Genomic DNA, 21,920 nt, shown 5'->3' on the forward strand with positions numbered 1-21,920 from the left:
CTTTGGGAGGCTGAGGTGAGTGGATTGCCTGAGCCCACGGGTTCGAGACCCGCCTGGGCAACTTGGCGAGACCTCATCTCTACAATAAAATCAAAAATTAGCCGGGCGTGGTAGAGCACACCTGTAGTTTCAGCTACTTGGAAAGCTAAGGCGCAAGGATCACCGGAGCCCAGCAGGTCGAGGCTGCGGTGGCTGGGAGCGGCCACTGCACTCTAGTCTGGGTGACAGAGTAAGACTCCAACTCAAAAAACAAAACAAAACAAATAACAACAAAAACAAATCAAATCAACAACTTAAATTTACAAAATGTAACTAGAAAAAAACTAAACACAAAGCTAGTAGAAAAAAGGAAACAATAAAAATCTGAGCAGAGATATACAGAAGAGAAAAACAACAGAAGGAATCAATAAAAAAAACTTGGTTATTTGAAAGTATCAGCAAACTTGAAAATTAGCAAAATAGACAGAGAGAGAGAGAGAACTATAAGCAACTATATGCCAACAAATTAGTTAACCTAGATGAAAAAGGCTTTTAGGGCTTACAAATAAATTTTAGCAAAAAGCACACAAATTATTGATACCAAAATTGACTCGGAACAAACAGAAAATTTGAACAGACCTATAACAAGTAAAAGATTGAACTGGTAATCAAAAATGTCTGAACAAAAAAGGCCCAGGACCAGAAGGTTTCGCTGGTAAATTCTATCGAGCAGTTAAAGAAGAATTAACACCAAAGTTTCTGCTTCTCAAACAGAAGAGGAGAGAATGCATACTAACTCATTCAATGAGGACAACATTACTCTGAATACCAAAGCCACCACAAGAAAACTACTATCACTTACACACGCAAAATCCTCAACAAGATTCAGTCTATTCTCATTATTTACAGTAGCTATGTTCTATAAGCTTACCATGAATCCAGAATTAGCAAATATTGAACCACTTATCCTAGATGAACCACAGGGTTAAATTAACCTTGAATCATATTTGTGTCAATCACTACAACCTTGTTTTATGGATGTTTCTTTTTAAAGACACTTTAATATAAATAACTGAATTCACAACTAACATCACCATAACTCATGCCTGAATGAAGCTTATGTAACATACTTTCCAAAAGGCAAGTCTCAGCTTTCTCATGTTTGGGAACACTAGAAAACACTTCAACACTGTCTATGCCTGGGGCCATTTTAAACGGTAAAATCAACAACAGAAAGCAGAAAAACGCAAAAAACACAGCACTAAACAGGCAAAGGGGATACTTGTTCACAGCATAAGAGCTGAGACAAGAAGGCGGAGCATCACCTTAACTCGGGGTGTGCACATTAAGCAACTCCAATTTTTTGCTCCATGGCACATGTCTACAAAAAGCACTACACGTGTCAATTTGGGGCTGACAAATTTTAGCAAGTAAGTGAACTTACAAATACAGAATCTGTAAAAAGTAAGGATCACCTGTAGTAGAAAACTATTAATATTAATATTAGCATATTAAGGGATTATATGTCATGACACAGTAGGAATTATGCAAAGGTAGTTTGATTCAACAAATGAAAATCAATGTAATACACCACATTAGTAAAACAAAGGGAAAAAAAAACACATGATCATTTCAATTGATGCAAAAAAAAAAGCACTGGACAAAATCCAAAACCATTTCATGATAAAAGCACTGAGCAAACCAGGATTCGGGATTTCCTCAACATAATAAGGGGCATTTGTGAAAAACCCATTGCTAAAATCAGTCAGTGGTGAAAAGCAAACCATTATGCCTAAGATCAGGAACAAGACAAAGATAAGGATGCCTTGTTTCACCATTTCTATTCAACACTGTATTCGAAGTGCTAGGCAGAATAATTAGGCAGGGGGGAAAAAAAGAAAAAGAAATAAAAGGCATCCAAACTGAAAAGGAAGAAGAAATGATCTTATCCACAGATGATATAATCTTATAAGTAGAAAATCCTAAAGAATCCACATACGTACAAACTGCTAAAACAAACTCAGCAAAGTTGCAAGACACAAGATAAACACAAGAAATCAGTTGTATTTCCACACTAACAATGAACAGTCCAAAGAAGAAGTTAAGAAAACAATTCTATTTATAATAGCATTAAGAAGAATGAAGTACATGCGAGTAAATTTAACCACGGAAGTATAAGACTTATGTACCAAACACTACAAAACACTGCTGAAATAAATTAAAGAAGGCCTAAATGAACGGAAAGACATTCCGTGTTAGATGGCAATACTATTCAAAGCAATCCACAGATTCAATGCAATCCTTATTAAAGTTCAAGAGTTTTGGGTCTTTTTGAGTTCTGCTTTTTTGTTTTTTTTGCAGAAATGGAAAAGCTGACCCTAAAATTCACACAGAACTGCAAAGAACTTCACATAACCAAAACATCATGAAAAAGGAAAATAAAGTGGAAGTATTCATCCTTTCCAATTTCAAAACTTACTACAAAGCCACAGTAATCAAAACAGTGTGGTACTGGGATGAGGACAAACATATAGACCAACAGAAGTAAGAATTAGAAAGAAACAGAATTAAGAATCCTAAAATAAACCCATACATCTACAGTCAACTGATTTTCGTCAAGGGTGCCAAGACCATTTAATGGGAGAAATGAATAGTCTCTTCAACAAATGGTACTGAAAGAAATGAATATCCACACAGAAGAGAATGAAGTAGGACTCCTACTTCACATCATATACAAAAATTAACTCAAAATGGATCAATGACCCAAATTTGAGAGAAAAAAAATCATAAAAATTTTATAAGAAAACATAGGAGTAAAAATTCATGACCTTCAATTTAGCAATGGATTCTTAGATGTCAATGTCAAAAGCACAAGCAACCAAAAAACAAGATCGATTGTACTTCAGTAAAATCGAAAACATCTGTGTACACAACACTATCAAGAAAGTGAAAAGGCAATCTATAGAATTAGAAGAGAATATTTACAAATCATAATTCTGGTAAGAGTCTAGTATCCATAATATTAAGCAACTCTTAGAACATGACGACAAACCAACCGATTAAAAAATGGGCAAAGGACTTGAATAAACATTTTTCCAATGAAGACATACCAGTGGCCAATAGACAGATTTGCAAAGATGCTCAACATCATTAATTATTAAGGAAATTTAAATCAAAACCATAGGGAGGTACTACCTCACTCTCTAGGATGGCTGCTTCTTAAAAAGAAAGAGAAGAGAAAGAGGAGTTGGCAAGAATGTAGAGAAATCAGTCGGGTGCAGTGGCTCACGCCTATCATCCAAGCACTTTGGGAGGCGGAAGCGAGAGGACTGCCTGAGTCCAGGGATTCAAGACCAGCCTGGGCAACTTGGTGAGACCTCATCTCTACGATAAATAAATAAAAAATTAGCCAGGCATGGTGGCACATGCCTGTGGTTCCAGCTACCTGGAAGGCTGAGGTGGAAGGATCACCTGAACCCAGCAGGTCAAGGCTATGGTGGCCATGAACATGCCACTGCACACCACTGGGGACAGAGTGAGACTCTGACTCAAAAAAACAAAAACCAAAAAAAAGCCCAGAATGTGGACAAACTGAATGCCTCTTAAAATGCTGGATGGAATGTAAAATGGTACAACAAACATGAAAAACTGTTTGACGGTTCTTCAAAAAAGTAAAACAGAATTACAGTATGATCCAACAATTCCACTCCCAGGCATACAGCCAAAAAAACCTGACGATACAGCAACACTAGTAGTAATAACTGAAATTTGTAAACAACCCAAATGTCTGACATCAACAAATGAAAGAACAAACAAAATGTGGTATATCCAATGGAATATTGTTCAGCCATAAAAAGAATGAAGTGCTGATATATACACTACATGAATAAACCTTGACAACATTATGCTAAGTGAAAGAAAGCAGACACAAAGGTCACATGTTATATGATTCACTTATAAGAAATATTCAGAACAGGTAAATCCAGAGACAGAAAACAGATTCATGTCTGCCAAGGGCTGATGAGTAGTAACTACTTAGTGGGTATATAGTTTCCTTTTGGGGTGAAAAAATGCTTTGAAATTAAACAGATGGGATGGCTGCACAACACTGTGTATGCACTCAATACCACTGAACTGTACATTTTGAAATGGTTACTTTTACATTAATGTGCATTTACCTCATAAAAGAATTTTGAGAGTCCTGTATCAAATCTTCAGAATCATCTTTATCTACTGACAACACACTTCATTCCCAGTATGATCACTCTAGCTCAGGCCTGTCAATATGGTACTCGAGTTTTCACGGCCCTCTAAACTAACGTTCTAATCCAATCTCTCCTTCATTTAACCCATCACCCATATCAACCAGTCTAATCTGGCTATGAAAACAACTGCAATCGCACGACACTGCACCTACCTCAGAGGCCAACAGTGGCTCTTCTTTGCCTGTCAACTTAAGAGAACGACTCTACCTAGAAGCTATGGTCCTTTCTAGAGTGTCCTCAGGCTTTCTTTCCGGGTTTATGGTAATAGACTACTGAAAAAAAGCACAGACCTTGAACCTGTCTTTGGGTTCACATCTCAGCTCTACCACTTACTAACCCTGGGATCCTGAGCAAGCTCTTCTGAGCTTAGAAATAGAGAAAATGCCATTTATCTCATAAGAGTGTGAGAAATGAACTAAATAATGCAAAGGAGCAGCACAGTATATATAATAAATATTAAATAAAAGCACCTCTGCATAAGGCCCTGCACCAAAATGACTCTAAGTTTTAATAAAAATAGACTACTTGAAGGCTCCTGAAAAGATGTTTCTTTCCACTTTTGTGACTTAATTTACCTTATTTGCTAGTTTCTTCCTAAAACTGCATTAAAGTGCCTTCCCCTTGCATAAAAATCCCTATGCACTTCAAGTAACAACTATCATTTTATTAATCAACCCACTCCATGTCAACATCTTCATTTCCCATCCCCAATGATATGCAAGCTCTCCTTTTTAAAACACACTAGTACCTTGTCCCCCTAGGGTACCCACATTATACTTTTTCACATATTGGCCTTTGAAGCGTGTCTACTACGGCATAAGCTTCCAGAAAGGATGCTCCGTCTCACTGGCCTTTGGCATTTCCTAGACCATACAGAACTGTGTACATAGTAGATTCCCAATGTGTTACACTGAGTAAAACTGAATACTGATACATGCAAATACAAAAAAAGTTTAAACCTGAAAATAGACGAGTTTCAAAATAATTTTTTCATTCTGAAAAAGATAGTATCAGCTGGGCTCAGAAACTCCGGCTGTAATCCTAGCATTTTGGAAGGCCGGGGCGAGTGGACTGGCTAAGCCTGCGGGCTTGAGACTAGCACGGGCAACTTGGCGAAACCCTGTCTCTACAACAACAACAACAAAATTATCCGGGCATCGTAAAGCAAGCCTGTAATTCTGGCTACTTGGAAGTTTGAGGTGGAAGAATCACCGGAGCTGGGGTGGCCATGAGTATGCCATGGCACTCCAGCCTGGGTGACAGAGTGAGACTCCAACTCAAATAAAAAGAAAAAAAAGAAAAAGAAAAAGGTAACATCTACCTACTTTTATTCTGCCAAAAATAGAATGAGGAATTTTTGGAAAGACCCCAAAATTAAAGTCCCAAGTGAGAAAAACACCAAGAACAACCTATTTTAATCTTAGAGGTCAGTAATATGAGGGAGGACCCCCCCCTCAAAAACCAGAATTATCTTTTGGAGGGCAGGACCCTTGTAGTACACTTGGAACTTGTTCTTCCAGATCAAATGGTCTACCAAAGTTAGTTGTTGTTGTTTTTTTTTTTGGTGAGAAAGCGGGATTCATTGAGAGGACAGAAAAGCTCCCACAGCAGGAGGATACCCAAGGGGGTTGCCCTTATATGAAGTCTTGAGAAGGTTGTATCATGATTTGCGGAAGAAACATCCCGAGTTGTGGCTGACAGGTGACTGGTTCTTACACCATGACAAAGCACCTGTCCACACTGCATTGAGTGTTTAGCAGTTTTCGACCTAAAATCGCATAACTCCTCCCCACCCCAAGCTCCTGATCTCACTCCTAGCAACTTTTGTTGTTTCCCTGATTAAAAAAAAAGTCCTCAAAAGTAAACATTTTGCTGATGTGGATGAGGTGAAACAAAAAAATGATGACACACTAAAAGGCATCAAAATTGATGAGGTCAAAACCTGCTTTGAGCAGTGGAAAAAACATCTCGATAGGTGTATTGCATCAACCAGAGAATACTTTGAAGGTGACTGAAGTTTAAATGTGCATTTTAAACATGCAAGAATAAATATGCGATTTTCTATAAATAAATTCCCAGCTGTAATCCCAGCACTTTGGAAGGTTAAGGAGAGAGGACTGCCTGAGCCCACGGATTTGAGACCAGCCTGGGAAACTTGGCAAAAACTCATCTCTACAATAAATCAAAAAATTAGCCAGGCTTGGTGGCACATTCCTGTAGTTCCAGCTACTTGGAAGGTTGAGGCGGAAGGAGCTCCTAAGCCCAGCAGGTCAAGGAGGCAGTACCTACGAGCATGCCACTGCATTCTAGCCTGGGTGACAGGGTGAGACTCCAACTCAAAAAATAGATAAATTCTGGGTTTCTGTGGGTCCCCTCTCATATTTTAAGGGAAGAACATAAGCTTAGAATATTTGCCTTCTGTCATTCAAAATTCTCCACAATCTCTTTTGTGAGTAAGTCTTCAACCTCATCTCCGGTTCTCCCTAACACTCTGATGCTATTAATATAACTAACGCAGTATGGAGCGCCTCGGGGCTACCAAAACCCAGGTTCTTTCAAGGCTCCATCCTCACTTTTCAAGACTCAGTCCGGGCAGCCCCTCACTGAAGACTTCCCTCTCTCTCTCTCTCTCTCTCTCTTTGAGTTGGAGTCTCACTGTCACCCAGACTGGAATGTGGTGGCACGCTTATGGCCATTGTAGCTGCAACCAGCTGGCCTCAGACAATTCTTCTGCCTCAGCCTTCCAGGTAGCTGGAACCACAGGCATGCACCACCATGCCTGGCTAATGTTTTTAATTTATTATAGAGATGAGGTCTCACCACATTGCTCAGGCTGGTCTCGAACCCCTGAGTTCAGGCAATCCTTTCATCTCCGTCTCCCAAAGTGCTGGGATCACAGGCATGAGCCATCACACCTAGCATTCTATCTCTTCTTAAATACAGTTGACATATTCCTCCTTTGTAAATATTTTTATCATAATGCCTAAAACTGTTTACCAATATTCGCTTCCTTGAGCTCAAACACCAGATTTTATTTTATTTTATTTGTTTTTGAGTTGGAGTCTCACTCCGTCGCCCAGACTGGAGTGCAGTGGCTGCTCCCGGCCGCCGCAGCCTCGACCTGCTGGGCTCGGGCGATCCTTCCGCCTCAGTCTTCCAAGCAGCTGAACTGCAGGTATGCACAACTATGCCCAGCTAATTTTTTGATTTATTGTAGAGATGAGGTCTCGCCAAGTAGCCCAGGTGGGATCTCGAACCCACAGGCTCAGGCAATCCACTCACCTCAGCCTCCCAAAGTGCCGGGATTACAGGCTGAGCCACCGAGCCCAGCTCAAACACCAGATTTTAAATCACCTCTTCATCCCCATGCATGGTCCATGTGAAGTGTCCTATTAATGTTTATCATGTGAATGACCAAACAAATGTATGCATAATTGGTAGGTTGTATTATTCCCCTGTTTACAATTCTTTTCAAAGGGCCTGTTTATCGTCCTTTGTTTCTATCGCTAGAAAATTTCCTATCAATAAAAGTAGATTTAACAAATACTTTACAAAGTTATACAAACATAAAGTATTAGTACTTCTTAGCTTCTCAAATATGTTATCAGCAGCAATGATTAGATCCTTTCATAAAAGTCTCTCTCAGATCAATGTGTTTTCTTTTGTGAATTCTTTCTGTCTTAGTTCATTCAGGCTGCTAAAACAACAAATACCATAAGCCAGGTAATGAATAAACAACAGACGTGTATTTCTCGCAGTCGTGGAGATGGGAAACCCCAAGATCAAGGCCCCGGCAGGTTCTGTCTGGGGAGAGCCCAATCCTCCCAAATGATGTCTTCTTGCTGAATCCTCCCACGAAGGAAGAGGCAAATGAGCCAGCTGCCCTGGGCTTCCTTTCAAAGGGCACTGTACCATTCCCAAGGACTCCGTTCTCATGACCCGATCCCCTCCACCTCCCATGTCTCACCTCTTAACGCCACCACAACGGCGACTGGGGTTCAACCTGTGGATCTGGGGGAAGGCCACAGACATCCAGACCACAGCACTTCTCAGCCTCACCGCACATCACAGTCCTCCGACCTCCATTAGGCCTTTTTGCGTCAGCCCTTCTGTCCACTGCATCCCTGACTCTAACTCTTTCTGCACTCGTTAGTCATAAACGCTCCAAAAACTTTAATGAAAGACATATGCATACATTTCAGTCTTGCTACTGTCTGTGCGATCTTGGTCATGTACATACGTATTTATGTATGAATGCATGTGTTCGTTCATGCAATCATTTAGAGTCGGGGTCTCCCTCTGCCACCCAGGCTGCAGTGTATGATCACAGCTCACTGCAGCCTCTACCTCCTGGGCCCGGGTATTCCTTCTGCCTCAGTCTCTCAAGTAGCTGGGAATACAGGTATGAGTAATCACACCTTGGCTTATTTTTGTTTTTATTTTACTGTAGAGATGAGGTCTTGCTATGTTGCCTAGGCTGGTCTCACACTCCTGGGCTCGAGCAGTCCTCCTGCCTCAGCCTTCCCAAGTACTAGGATTATAGACATAAGCCACTATGCTTGGCCTATTTAACTTTTTTAAACTCCAATTGCCTTTTCTGTGAAAGTTGGGGTGTGGTAAGCACCTGCCTCAAAAAGTTCTTGAAAAGTATTTTAAAAAGTGAGTATGATCCCTTCTTGCTGAGTCCTCACATGAACAAAGAGGCAAACAAGCTGCCCTGGGCCTCCTTTCAAAGGGCACTGGTCCCGTTCACAAGGACTCTGTTCTCATGACTTGATCACCTCCACTTAAAGCACTTAGTACAATACACAGCACATAGCAGGCACTCAACCAATGGTAGCTGTTGCTTTCCCATCTTCTAAGTTGCTTCTGGTATTTAATTTTGAAAATTATGTAAACCTTTATCATTGCACTACATAGCTGGACCTGGCTGTGGGTTGGGAAGGAAATGCTCAGACCTACACACTAAGAAGGTATACAATTCTGAGGCAGTCATTTTTTTGTTAGCTTTGTTTAAAAAAATTTTTTTAAGTGTTAGTATAACTTCCAAGCTTTCCCTCACTGCTAACTACTGGTACCGATACTGGTACTGCGACCTCACTTCTCTGCTCCGGCAGCACTGTTTCTTAATCAAAACAAGGCATTATTAACTCCTCAAGCATTTTTAAGAACCCAGTTAAGCATCATGAACATTATTTCTTTATGTGACACTTGTCATCTTCCTGAGGCAAATCTTCGTCTCCATAACCATCCCTTATGTAACTTGGTTTCCAAATCCTTGATATACTGGATGCCAGCACTTGGGAACATCCAAGTTTCTCAACACCACTGCTAAAGAACATCCATCCCAAATGGATAAACTACATTGCATTTCACCTGGCCGACACAAACATAAGGGTGTTATTGCATCCCTTCACCTGAGCACCTCACAGACTTGAATCAATGCCACCATGGACTGTGTTGAGACTTCAGTGCCTCACCTTACCACTGTTTTTGTTTTGTTGTGTTTTTTGAGTTGGAGTCTCACTCAGTCGCCCAGACTGGAGTGCAGTGGCCGCTCCGGGCCACCGCAGCCTCGCCTGCTGGGCTCTGGCGGTCCTTCCGCCTCAGCCTTCAGAGCAGCCGGAATTACAGGCACGCGCTACCACGCCTGGCTGATTTTTTTTTTTTTTTTGATTTATTGTAGAGATGAGGTCTCGCTGTCCAGGCGGGTCTCGAACCTGCTGGCTCAGGCAATCCACTCACCTCAGTCTCCCAAAGGCGTGGGATTACAGGTTAAGCCACCGAGCCCGGCTCTGTCTTTTTTTTTTTATTTTAAAGACGTGGGTTAGGTATACAAATGGTCATTGTAACATTACCATTCTTACTAAGACTTTTACTCATGTCAACTGCTGACAGGCTAGTTTCTCACCAATCTTTACAATTCTTTTTTAAAACTGAAGCCGGGCTCGGTGGCTCAGACTATAATCCCACGCTTTGGGAGGCTGAGGTGAGTGGATTGCCTGAGCCCACAGGTTCGAGACCCGCCTGGGCGGTTGGCGAAACCTCATCTTTACAATAAATCAAAAAAAATTAGCCAGGCGTGGTACTGCACATGCCTGTAGTTTCAGCTACTCGGAAGGCTGAGGCGGAAGGATCGCCAGAGCCCAGCAGGTCGAGGTTGCAGTGAGTGGCCAGGAGCGGCCACTGCACTCCAGTCTGGGTAACAGAGTGAGACTCCAATTCAAAACAACAACAACAACAAAACTGAATGCAGTGATCACATTGTCTGCTCCTACTCACCTTGCTTATTTCTCTCTTGATTTTTAGCTTCCCAGTATATTTCTGAACCCAATGTTTTTATTATTAGTCACTGCTGCCAGCATTAGGCTTTCCTTACTTTAAGCATGTTACCTCTCCTTCACATAAACCATGGAGTAAATGTTCAAGAGAAAGGAGCCCAAAAAAGAATAACGGCTTCTCCTTGCTCCCTAGTGAAGTGTGACATTCTGCTCTCAAGCTCTTAGTTCATCAAAAGCAATCTCTCCCTCATTGGTTTCCTCCATTTCCTATGACATGACTGGAAGTGCTTAGTTGTTTATTACCACAACTGTACAACTTGTGGGTTAGAAGGGGCATTCCAGAATCATCCAGTCTTGCCCAACCCTCTCTTTTACAAATAAGGAACAAAACAATCAGGAAAATGTTAATTATATATCACAGGCAATATGGCTAGTAAATGGCATATCTGGGAACAGAAATAAGGAATTCTAAATGCAAATATATGGAAAGATCCACTATGCAATTTTTGTTTTCAAGGGTATTTTGGCTACCACACAAGAAGCACATATCCTGTTACCTCTACTTTTTAAGTCTGTTCAAGGGGTAGGCAGATGGACAACCTGTCTCTACTATGAAAAGCTGCCTGGCAAAACAAATAAAAACTTTGGGGTGCTGCAGCGATTGAAGAAACGAGTATTTTGGTTGCAAATCTCAAATCTTGACTCTCATTCTACAAATGTATTTAAGATTAACTATCAACTTCCTAAAACTCAGTACAGAGAATGATAATTTGTCACTGTACTATATACGTTGAATCACTGTATCAATGTTATTCTTTTCACATACCTTTAATACCATTTCTGGTTGATTTATGGTCGACATCACTTATGACCAAATCTCGATATGAAATCCACTATATTATTAATAAATAATAACCATCATCTGTCTCCTCACCAAAAAGTAAGATCTGTGAGAGTATTAGTTTTTCATGCTATGATTTTTGCCTGGCTTACAATAAAAAATGTGTTGATAAATGAAAAAATAAACTAATAGTTCTTTAAAAGGAAAACTAACCCAGAAAATGCAAAGATCTGATATTTTAATAACTCCCCAAAAACTAAACAGAAAAGACATAATTTAGTGGAAGTCACTAAACCTCCAAGGCTAACTGAAGAAACAGCTGCGTTCCCATACTACAATTACTGCGACATTCTTTTTCAACAAAGTACTTACTCCTTTTCTGTTATGGCCTTTTCCCTAGAAACCCTTGTCAGGTTTATCTTTGTTTCCTTAGGCTCCATGTGCATAACAGACTTTTATAATAATTCCTCTGTTCATTTTTCTAAAAAACACCAAGCAAATGTTCAAGGAGATCAAATCAAGTTCACTATGGTAAGATCATAAAAAGGATACCAGCAGATACACAGATTAAGCTCTTCCAAATTAATATTAGTATTACTTCATGATCTGAACTGAGTAACAGTTCAAGAATTCACTTTTTATTTTCCTCTTCGTATCATGCTGTTCTCAGAATTCATTTCAAAATATCAAATCTCACATTCACCAAAACAGCAATTTCTAGCAATCCTCCAATGACTAAATAAAAAAATTATTAGTCGTGCTTTTATTAAAGGTTATCTTTATACGAATCCTCTATAATCTAAGTAAAAAGTAGTAAAAAGATACTATGTTAATCAAAGGTCAAAGACGAAAGAATTTGCTCACCTAACCTTTTCCCCGTTTTAAATATATTTACAATTTATTTAATTCACTTCAAATGTCTGTGATAAATACATCCTGAAATTATTTTCCTCACCAAGTCAAAACTTTCATTATTTGATCTATCATCAATCATTTAGCTTCTATTTTATAAACAACATAATGTAGCAGCTTGTGTAAATCTACCAAGTTCCCTCCATAGTTTTCCTTTAAATTCACAAAAACGAAAAATCTAATTCAAAAACTTCGGGGGAAAAAAAAGAAATAGATTAACTTACTGAAAATATCTTTAAAGACGTTTAACCAATCCATTTTGAATACAAATTCCGTGTTTTCTTTTGCCAGTATGTTAACACAGCTCAGGATAATGCTGAGTGAATTTCCTGGTCTGTGCTGCAACACTGAAACTTCCCACACCCAGTCCATGTGATCTGGGCCACACCCAGGCAGTAGAAAGTTTTTCAGAGGCTTTTTCTCTTTCCAAAACTTTTCCCCACTAAACTATAACAGAACTTGTAAAACGAGTAAATCATGATGGCCAAAAATGTGAGCTCTTAAGACTTACTTTGGAAGCAGTTTTAAAGAACATACATTTTGTAGTAGTTAAAAATATATTCATACATCCATCCTTTCTTTTCTCTTTTAACTTGTTAACTTTCAAACAATGTCTCCAACAGCATAATCATGGTGAAACAAATCCATTCATTACCTGAGACATTTAAGTTACCAAAAAGGGGGGCAGAAGGTCTGAGAAAAATGAAAAGGGTTGTCTGATGCAAAAGCTGGATTTACATTATTATACAGGCTAACTACAGACTGCTAACGTAAAACAACGTTTCTAAGAGCCCTGGCATATAGGTAGCAAGAACTGTAACATAGTAATAAAGTTAACAGAGATTTCTGGCAACCCCCTCGGGTCCTCTACCACTGTGGGAGCTTTTCTGTTCTCTCAATGAATCCTGTTTTCTAAATTAAAAAAAAAATGTTAACAAAGATTTCCTAAGACTTACATAGAGATAAAACCTTAAGAAAATTGTCTCAATAAAATCAGAATATAGTATGGAGGGTTTCCTAGGAGAATTAACAAATAATAAAAATAATTATTATAACTATCTATACAATAATATCTAAAATTGGGATTTTTTTCCCTCTTGGCTTTATGATATTAGTTTACTCACTATCTTTCATTAATTGCTGCCAAATTTCGTTTTAAAAAACAACAACAAAAAAGTCTGTCTAGGTATGCCCTAGCTCTCGCTTCGTCACTAGGAGGCATTCGTCACTAGGAGGCAAACTTTCTTAAGCAAAACGATCTTAATTTCCCCCAATAACTCTAATCAGCATTCCTTAAATAAATGTCCAGTACTTACAAAACCAGATGCATTTCTGATTCTAACTCTGGTCTCTTCAGCTACTCAAGGAAAATCTCTCTCTGGTTTGTTTTCCATTTCAAAATGAAAAAGAATGGTCTTACTTGTAAAACTTTAAAATCTGAAAAAAGTCACTTTAGTAGTTATATGTCACTGTGACTACATGTATTAAATTACCTTTAGAACACTGAAGATATTTTTGGGTCAGAAAGTAATCATCTATCACTTTATATATCTTACTTTGAATTGAATCTTACATTTTAGTTTTTGCTGTTTTCTATTGCTGATAATTTTTTAAAATTCTAGTCTAAAATAACAGTAATGTGGAAAAGAAACATTATTCAAGAAATAAAAACTAAGCTGCACATGGCTATAGTCCCAGCAATCAGCCAGCGGGAAGACTGCTTGAGCCCAGGAGTTCAAGACCAGCCTAGGCGACACAGCAAAATCCCCTCTCTAAAAAAACTATGACCAAGAAGGAAAACCAGGCCAGGCACAGTGGCTCAGGCCTGTAATCCCAGCCCTTTGGGAGATGGAGGCAAGAGGGTGACTTGAGTCCAGGAATTCAAGATCAGCCTGGGCAGCACAGTGAGACCTCAACTCTACAAATTAAAAAAAAAAGCCAGGCACAGTGGTGCATGCCTGTAGACCCAACTACTTGGGAGGCTGAGGGGAAGGGATCACAGGATCCTAGGAGGCTGAGGCTGAGGCAGCTGTCATCAGACCACTGCATTCAGCCTGAGAGACAGAGTAAGACTCTGACTTGAAAAAAATAAAGAAAAACGAATATAGAGCAGTATGTCACTATTTTATACTTGACAATCAGGCTATATACTTCCCAAACTGTCTTTGCAAGGAGAAACTTTACTTTTCTTCTACATATAGACAAAGAACCATTAGACAAACAGCTTATTTGTCTGAACAACAAAATTGAAATTCTGTCCCTCCCAATTCCTTCCTGTCAGCTAAGGAGAGTCTAATTAAAAAAAAAAAAAAAAGAAGAAGAGGCCAGTCCTCATCAGTGCATATTTCCTCTCAGTGTGAAGCTCAGGCCCTACTGGAGGGCCTGTAAAAATAAAAATAAAAAACTTTATAGTAAGAGAAAGAAAGAAACAAAGAAGGGGGGAAAAAAAAGAGAAGCAAAATAAAAAAGAAATCAGTTCTGTAGGTGCTAATGTACAACAATGATTTACGGTTTAAAACTTATCAAACAGAAGAACAAACTAAGGGATTGTTTTTAAAGTGAAGTTAAATTGTAAGCCATAAGATGTTAAAATTCAGCAATGTGCTATGTAAAATAAGTCACCTTGATGACAAGGAATAATTCTGTATGTAAGACAAACTCCAACAGGCACTTCATGGTTCAAGGAACCCCTATCAGAAGGTCAGAGTTAGTTCTACTCATCAGCACCATTCTGGCTTGACCTCTGATGTGGGCTTAGATGTACAGAAATAGCTTGGCAACACAAACTTCACTGGTCTCTAGGCTCAAACCCCTGCTGTAAATCATACTTACCTCGCCTAGCTGAAATGCCAAGCCTTCAAGTCACTTCTGTACACTGCTGCCAAAATTCTCTACAAAGAACTAAGCTCCAGAATCCATTTTTTAAAAGGTGCTTTTCCTTTTAACACAAAACATCTTACCTAAGGTATCCTTCAGATTTTTTACAATAGAAGCTTTCCGAGCACTGTTTTTCCTTTCCACATAGTTAGAAGGCACAAAACCTGTTTTATTCAGAGAGTTTCGAACTCGCCACCAGGACTTGGAATCATCCAGAAGCCATAATCTCTCATTCTTCTTGATGTCCAATTCTTGTTCTTGTTGGGCCACATAATCAAATTTGGCGACCACCACAACTTCTTCTGCCATCTTTCTGCAGTTTCACCACTGTAAACACATACAAAATATTTTTAAGGTTGAAGTAGTGGTTTATACGCTTTTCAGAAAGAAACATACCTAAAAAAATCTAAGGGCACTAAAAGATTGAAAGTAAAAATATGGAAAAAATACAAGACAAATATTAATTTAAAGAAATTAGCGCTGTTATATTAATACCACACAAAATAACTCAGGGCAAAAACCATTACTAACAATAAAGTTTACTATATGATTACAAAGGCTCTACTCAATATATTCAAGATCTAAATTTATATGCACCTATAACATAGCTCCAAAATAAATGAACCACAAGGAGAAACTGATGAATCCGTGACCACAGAGGACAACTTTTAACACATTTATCTCAGTAATAAAACAATCAAAGAGACAAAAACATTATCAAGGACAGAAAATTGATATAAAACTAGTAAGTTTATTTTATAGACATATAAAGAATATAATTTCCAACAAAATAATACAAATGGAACATGCAAAAACCAATCAAATGCAAGGCCATAAAGATTGTTTCTAGAATTCATATAACTGATATCCTACTATACTCTCTGACAACTATAATAAAAAGACAGCTTTTTAAAAAAATGCATGTTTAGGTTGCGTGTGGTGGCTCACCCTTGTAATCCCAGCACTTTGGGATGCAGAAGTGATAGGATGGCCTGAGCCCAGGGGCTCGAGATCAGTATGGGCAACTTAGCTAGATCTCGTCTCTACAACAAATACAAAAATTAGTCTAGTATGGTGGCACACGCCTATAGCTCCAGCTACTTGGAAGGCCGAGGCAGAAGGATTGCCTAAACCCAACAGGTCGAGGCTACAGTAGCTGTGAGCACGTCTCTGTCCTCCAGCCTGTGCAAGAGTGAGACTTCAACTCAAAAAACAAAAAAACAAAACAACAAAAAAAAAACCCATATGGTTTAGAAACTTCTAAAAATTCATGAGTCTGAGCAGTTAGAAAAATAGAACAAACAGCAGAAAAACAAATCCAATCAGAAAATGAGCAAAAGACAGGTGTTCACTGTGAAGATGGTAAATAAGCACATGAAAAGGTATTCATCACCATTAGCTATTAAGGAAATGCAAATTAAAATCACATTTAGATGTCATTACATACACCTATCAGAATGGTTAAAATAAATAAGTGATAATATCAAATGCTGACAAGGGTAAGCTGAAAGTGGATCATTCATATATTGTTAATGAGAAGGTAAAATGCTATGAATACTCTGCACAATCGTTTACAGTTTACAAGAAACTACCATACTACCCAGCAACTGCATTCCTGGGTATTTATTCCAGAGAAATGAAAACTTAACAAAGACTAAAACTTTTACAGGAATGTTTACAGCAACTTTAGGTCTAAGTCAAAAACTGGAAACCACGATGTGCTTTAACGGGCAAATGGTGAAACAAACTGTGGTATATCCATACCAAAAAGGAATAAAAGACTGATACACAAACGGCCTAAATGAATCCCCATCTGGAAAACAGTCAATCCCCAAGGTGATATATTAAACAACTGTATTTACACAACTTCCTTGAAATGACAAAATACAGAAATGATAAACAGATTAAGGGTTGCCAGGGGCTAAATGGGCAGTGGGAACAGGAGGGAAGTGGGTCTGGCCAACAAAGGGCAATACAAGGAATTCTTGTAGTAATGATAAGGCTCTATTTCTTGACTACAGCAATACTAATATTCTGATTATGATACTGTATCGTACGATACTGTATTGTACTAGATGTTACCAATGGGGGAAACTGGGCCTCTCAGTAAGTGCTAAGATTTCTTACAATTGAATGCAGATCTATGATGATCTCTAAATAAAGTTTATTTAAAATAAGACCAATGAAAGACTTACAGATAAAAATGAAATAAAACAAGAATATTTTCTTTTTTTTGAGTTGGAGTCTGTCGCCCAGGCTGGAGTGCAGTGGCATGCTCATGGCCACCCCAGCATCGACCTGCTGGGCTCCAGGAATCCTTTCACTTCAGTCTTCCAAGTAGCCAGAACTACAGGTGCCTGCTACCACACCCAGCTAATTTTTTTTTTTTTTTAATTGTAGAGATGAGGTCTCACCAAGTTGCCTGGGCTTGTCTCAAATCTGCGGACTCAGGCAATCCAGTTGCCTCAGCCTCCCAGAGTGCTGAGATTACAGGTTGAGTCACTGAGCCCAGTCATATTTTCATACTTGATACAAGGAATCCTTTATTACCATGTTTCCAGTGTTAGAAACTATAAAATGAAAAAACTTTTAATTTCTGTAAGCAAACGACATTAGTACCTATTGCTGCTTTAACAAGTTACCATAAACTCGGCAACTTAAAAGAACACAAATTTATTATGTTACAGTTCTGGAGGTCAGAAGTGCAAAGTGGGTCTTATGGGCTAAAGTTGAGGTGTCAGCAGAGCTGTACTCCTTTCTAGAGGAAGTATGGAGAATCCATTCCTTGCCTTTTCCAACTTCCAGAAGCCTACTCTTTGGCTCATGGCTGCATCGCGCTTTCACTCTGACCTTTAGTTTGGTCATCACATCGCCTTTCCTCACTTTGACCCTTCTGCCTCCCTCCTGTAAGGACCCTTATAATCACATTAGACCCATAAAGATAATCCTGGATAATCTCCCCATCTAAACAAGTCCTTAATTTAATCACACCTGCATAGTCCCTTTAACTATGTCAGGTAATACATTCATAGGTTCTGGGAACCAGGACATGTACATCTTTGGGAAGTTATTACTGTGCTTACTGTACAGTAATAATACTGTACTTACTGATTACAGTAATAATACTGTACTTACTGACGTCAAAAACATAGTTAAAAGACTAGCAAACAGCCAGGTTCGGTGGCTCAGCCTGTAATCCTGCGCCTTTGGGAGGCTGAGGTGAGTGGATTGCCTGAGCTTGCGGGTTCGAGGCCCACCTGGGCAGCGAGACCTCATCTCTACAATAAATCAAAAAATCAGCCGGCGTGGTAGCGCGCGCCTGTAGTTCCGGCTGCTCAGAAGGCTGAGGCGGAAGGATCGCCGGAGCCCAGCAGGTCGAGGCTGCGGTGGCCGGGAGCGGCCACTGCACTCCAGTCTGGGCAACCAAGTGAGACTCCAACTCAAAAAAAAAAAAAAATAGACTAGCAAACTTGGCTGGACACAGAGGCTCACTTCTGTAATTCCTGCACTTTGGGTGGCCAAGGAGGAAGGATCACTTGAGCCCAGGAATTCAAGTCTGCAGTAAGCTACAACTGTGCCACTGTGCTCTGGCATGGGTGACAGGGTGAGACCCTGTCTCTAAGAATAAATTTGTAAACTTTATTTACCAATAAAGTCGGGCATATGTTCAAGTGTTTAATCCCGCCATACGATTAATGCTCATAAAAAAGATGAGAAAAGATAAAAATCTTAAAAACTGACAAAGGACAAAGAATAATTATGGAAGAGAAAACACAGATGGTCAAAAAGTATTCCCAAAGATCCTGAATGCCTATACAATGAAATAAACGAACACTAAAATTGAAATGCCATCCTTTACCTATCAAGGGTGCCAAAATACCACCAATATTATCTAGCGCTCCCCAGAAAGCACAAAAATAGGCATCTTATTTACACTACTGGTATAATAACTAAAATTTCATGTAATGCTCTTAAATTTGATTATGGGAATGTTAACATATACCAAAGTAAAAAATAGTACAATGAACCCCGTACTTATCTCCCAACTTTGTCAATATTATGCCTTTGTGCTTCATCTATCCCCCATGTTCTGGTGGGGGAACTGGAAACCTATGATTTGATGTAACTCAGAACAGATAAAAACCCACACCCTTCAAAAATTAACCAGTCAAGGGTTTCTTTTCGTCACTGACCCTCTTCTCCTTTTGGCAGTGTGGTACAACTTAGAATCCCTACTCAGTTATGTTTTTAAATGCATAAAATACGTAAGAATGCAAGAGAAATCAATTCTATTAAGATTCAGTTATTAGTACATCTTTTAAAACACTTCTTCTGAAAATGTGTTTCTTTATTAAGGTAAAGAATCCAGGCAACGCTTCTTTTATCTAATATTAATGTTCAATTTTTGCTGAGAGTATTTTTAAAAATCTTGCCATGACTGGCTTCTTTGGACTGGAATCCAATCTGAGTCCACACATCGCACTTAGGCGAACAGACTCTCAGGCTCTGCTAACACCCTTCTTTTTCCTCACTCGTTCCATGTCATGCGTTGGCTGCGGACACTGGCTTGATTTGCCCTGAAGCATCTCCCACTTGTGGATTTGGCCAATGTGCATCTTCATGGTGTCCCTCGGTCTCCCCTCTCTCCTATGAACTGGTGGTGATTATTTCCAGAGGCCGTACTTTTTCTTTTTCCAGGTTCTTTTGTTATTGCTGCAAGAATACTTCTTTCTTGTGTACTTTTCACTGCCATATATTAGGAGGTACACTATGTCTGGCTGAACCATTTTCAGTAATGTTAACACTGAATGGTAGATTTAGTAGCATTAAACTGATTTACTCATTATAATAAAAGCTCCTCATCGAGCCTTTACCTAATGGTTTTGTTGGTCACCGACCATCACTGCCTGTATTGATTATATTTACAAGACGGTAACCTGCTAGCTCTACCTGCTTTCAGAAACTGTGATTGCTCTAAAAGGGAGTTTGATTATTCTAATACATAAGTAGGGATTCAAAAAGCCCAGGAATTTATTTATAAAAAAGACGTGTCTATTCTTACATGTTTACACTTCAGTCACCTTCAAAGCACTCTCCATCGGATGCCATGGATCTATCAAGACACTAGTTTCCCTGCTCAACACGCATCAATTTTAGTGCCTTTTAGTGTTTCTGCTGTTTTTTGATTCACCTCTTCCACATCAGCAAAATGCTTCCCCTGAGGACTTTCTTCACTGGCGGAACCAAAAGAAAAAAAATTTTGCTCAGCCAAGACTGGGCGACTCGAGAGGGTGGGGCACAGCAGCCATGCCGTTTTTGGTCAAAAACTACCAGACACTCAGCATGGTGTGGGCAGGTGCACTCGTATATTACCCATCGAGAAATGGGCACACATGCTGAGAGAATCTCCAAAAGAATTCACTGAAGCACAACACAGGCTCTCATAACAACGCTAGTGGGTACACTGATGCTGATAGGTTACTAGAACACTTACCTAGCAGGGGAAGCTGGTACTACAAGAAGCCTGCCCTCCAAAAAATAATTTCGTTTTATTTTTGGGGTCTCCTCTTGTATTAACCTTACAGGAAAAAAGAATACATGCTTCCATGATTATGACACCAACTGGATATACCATTAGGTTCATGTGTTTCTATTTTTTGTAGATTTATTTTCCCTTTTAAAAATGTAATCGGTTCATAATTACGTAAAACATGTAGATGGCTATACAAGTTATCAAGGCTATCAAGTTATCAAGTGACGTACATTCAGAGGTCTGCTTTTATACCTACCTTCTCTATTTCTTTTGGTTTATGTTTCCATTGTTTCTTTGTGAGCAAGTATTTAAGAAAATATATAATTAAAAATTCTAATTTTCATCTCTACCCACAACATGCACATATGCATGCACACATGCACACACACAGAGCGAGGGGCACTTTAGTTTTCTTATCTTTAGTTTAACAATATACCCTGAAGATCATTCCATAGCAGTCTCTAAGACTTCTCTGCTAATATACCTAATACTTCAAACAACTGCAGTGCTCCATCATTATACAAGTATCACGGTTTCTTCAACCAGACCTTATTGATGGAGAACAGGTTGTTTAAACAGTGCTACAATGAACAGCCTTGAACATATGTAATTTTGTTTTTCTACTATATTAGTGTATCTTTGAGTTGGAGTCACTGAAATAAGAATGCTACTGGGTACATGGGCTCACACCTGTAATCCCAGCACTTTGGGAGGTGGGAGGATTGCTTGAGGTCAGGAGTTTGAGACCAGTCTAATCAACCACAAAAACATCAAAAAATTAGCCAAGTGTGGTGGCACCTGCCTGTAGTCCTATACTCAGGAGGCTGAGGCAGAAGGATCATCTGAGTCCAGGAAGTTGAGGCTGTGGTAAGCCAAGACTGTGCCACTGCACTCCAGCCTGGACAACAGAGTGAGATCCCGACTAAAAAACCATCCCAACTTATAACTGAACTTTCCTTTGATGACCATTTATTTAATTAACCACCAGATAAAAGAACTACTCTGAATTTAGAGTCCAGGGAGTAGGAAAAATGACGTATCTTTGAACACAAAAATCAGTGAGATAAGATGCTTGCAAGAGAAATTGAGGCCACAGCAGGAAATAAAGTAAGTGTACCATCTCATGCATACTCTGAAACAGCAAGAACAGAATGCACATTTTAACAGCCATTTCTTTTTTGCTCTTTTAGTCATGCTTAGTACAACTTATACAAATACGAACTGATCACTGT

The 21,920-nt window shown here is 39.2% G+C and overlaps 1 protein-coding gene across 2 annotated transcripts in view; it reads right to left on the bottom strand.

The window, feature by feature from the left end:
• NCK1 (NCK adaptor protein 1) overlaps positions 1-21,441 on the bottom strand; it is a 31,049-nt gene extending 9,608 nt beyond the window's left edge. The window contains exons 1-2 of one of the 2 annotated variants that reach the window (XM_008053003.2): positions 21,377-21,441; positions 15,239-15,482 (exon numbers count right to left, since the gene is read on the bottom strand). In XM_008053003.2, the coding sequence (XP_008051194.1) occupies positions 15,239-15,464 (226 nt within the window). In that variant the 5' untranslated portion in view covers positions 15,465-15,482; positions 21,377-21,441. Of the gene's footprint in view, positions 1-12,502; positions 12,622-15,238; positions 15,483-21,376 lie in introns of those variants that run through there. The other variant, XM_021709942.1, reaches the window with a different exon arrangement.
• Positions 21,442-21,920: the final 479 nt, after the last annotated feature.

The sequence above is a fragment of the Carlito syrichta genome, unplaced genomic scaffold, assembly GCF_000164805.1.
Source record: "Carlito syrichta isolate Samal-C Ts95f unplaced genomic scaffold, Tarsius_syrichta-2.0.1 Scaffold287770, whole genome shotgun sequence".
NCBI classification, from domain to species: Eukaryota; Metazoa; Chordata; class Mammalia; order Primates; family Tarsiidae; genus Carlito; species Carlito syrichta.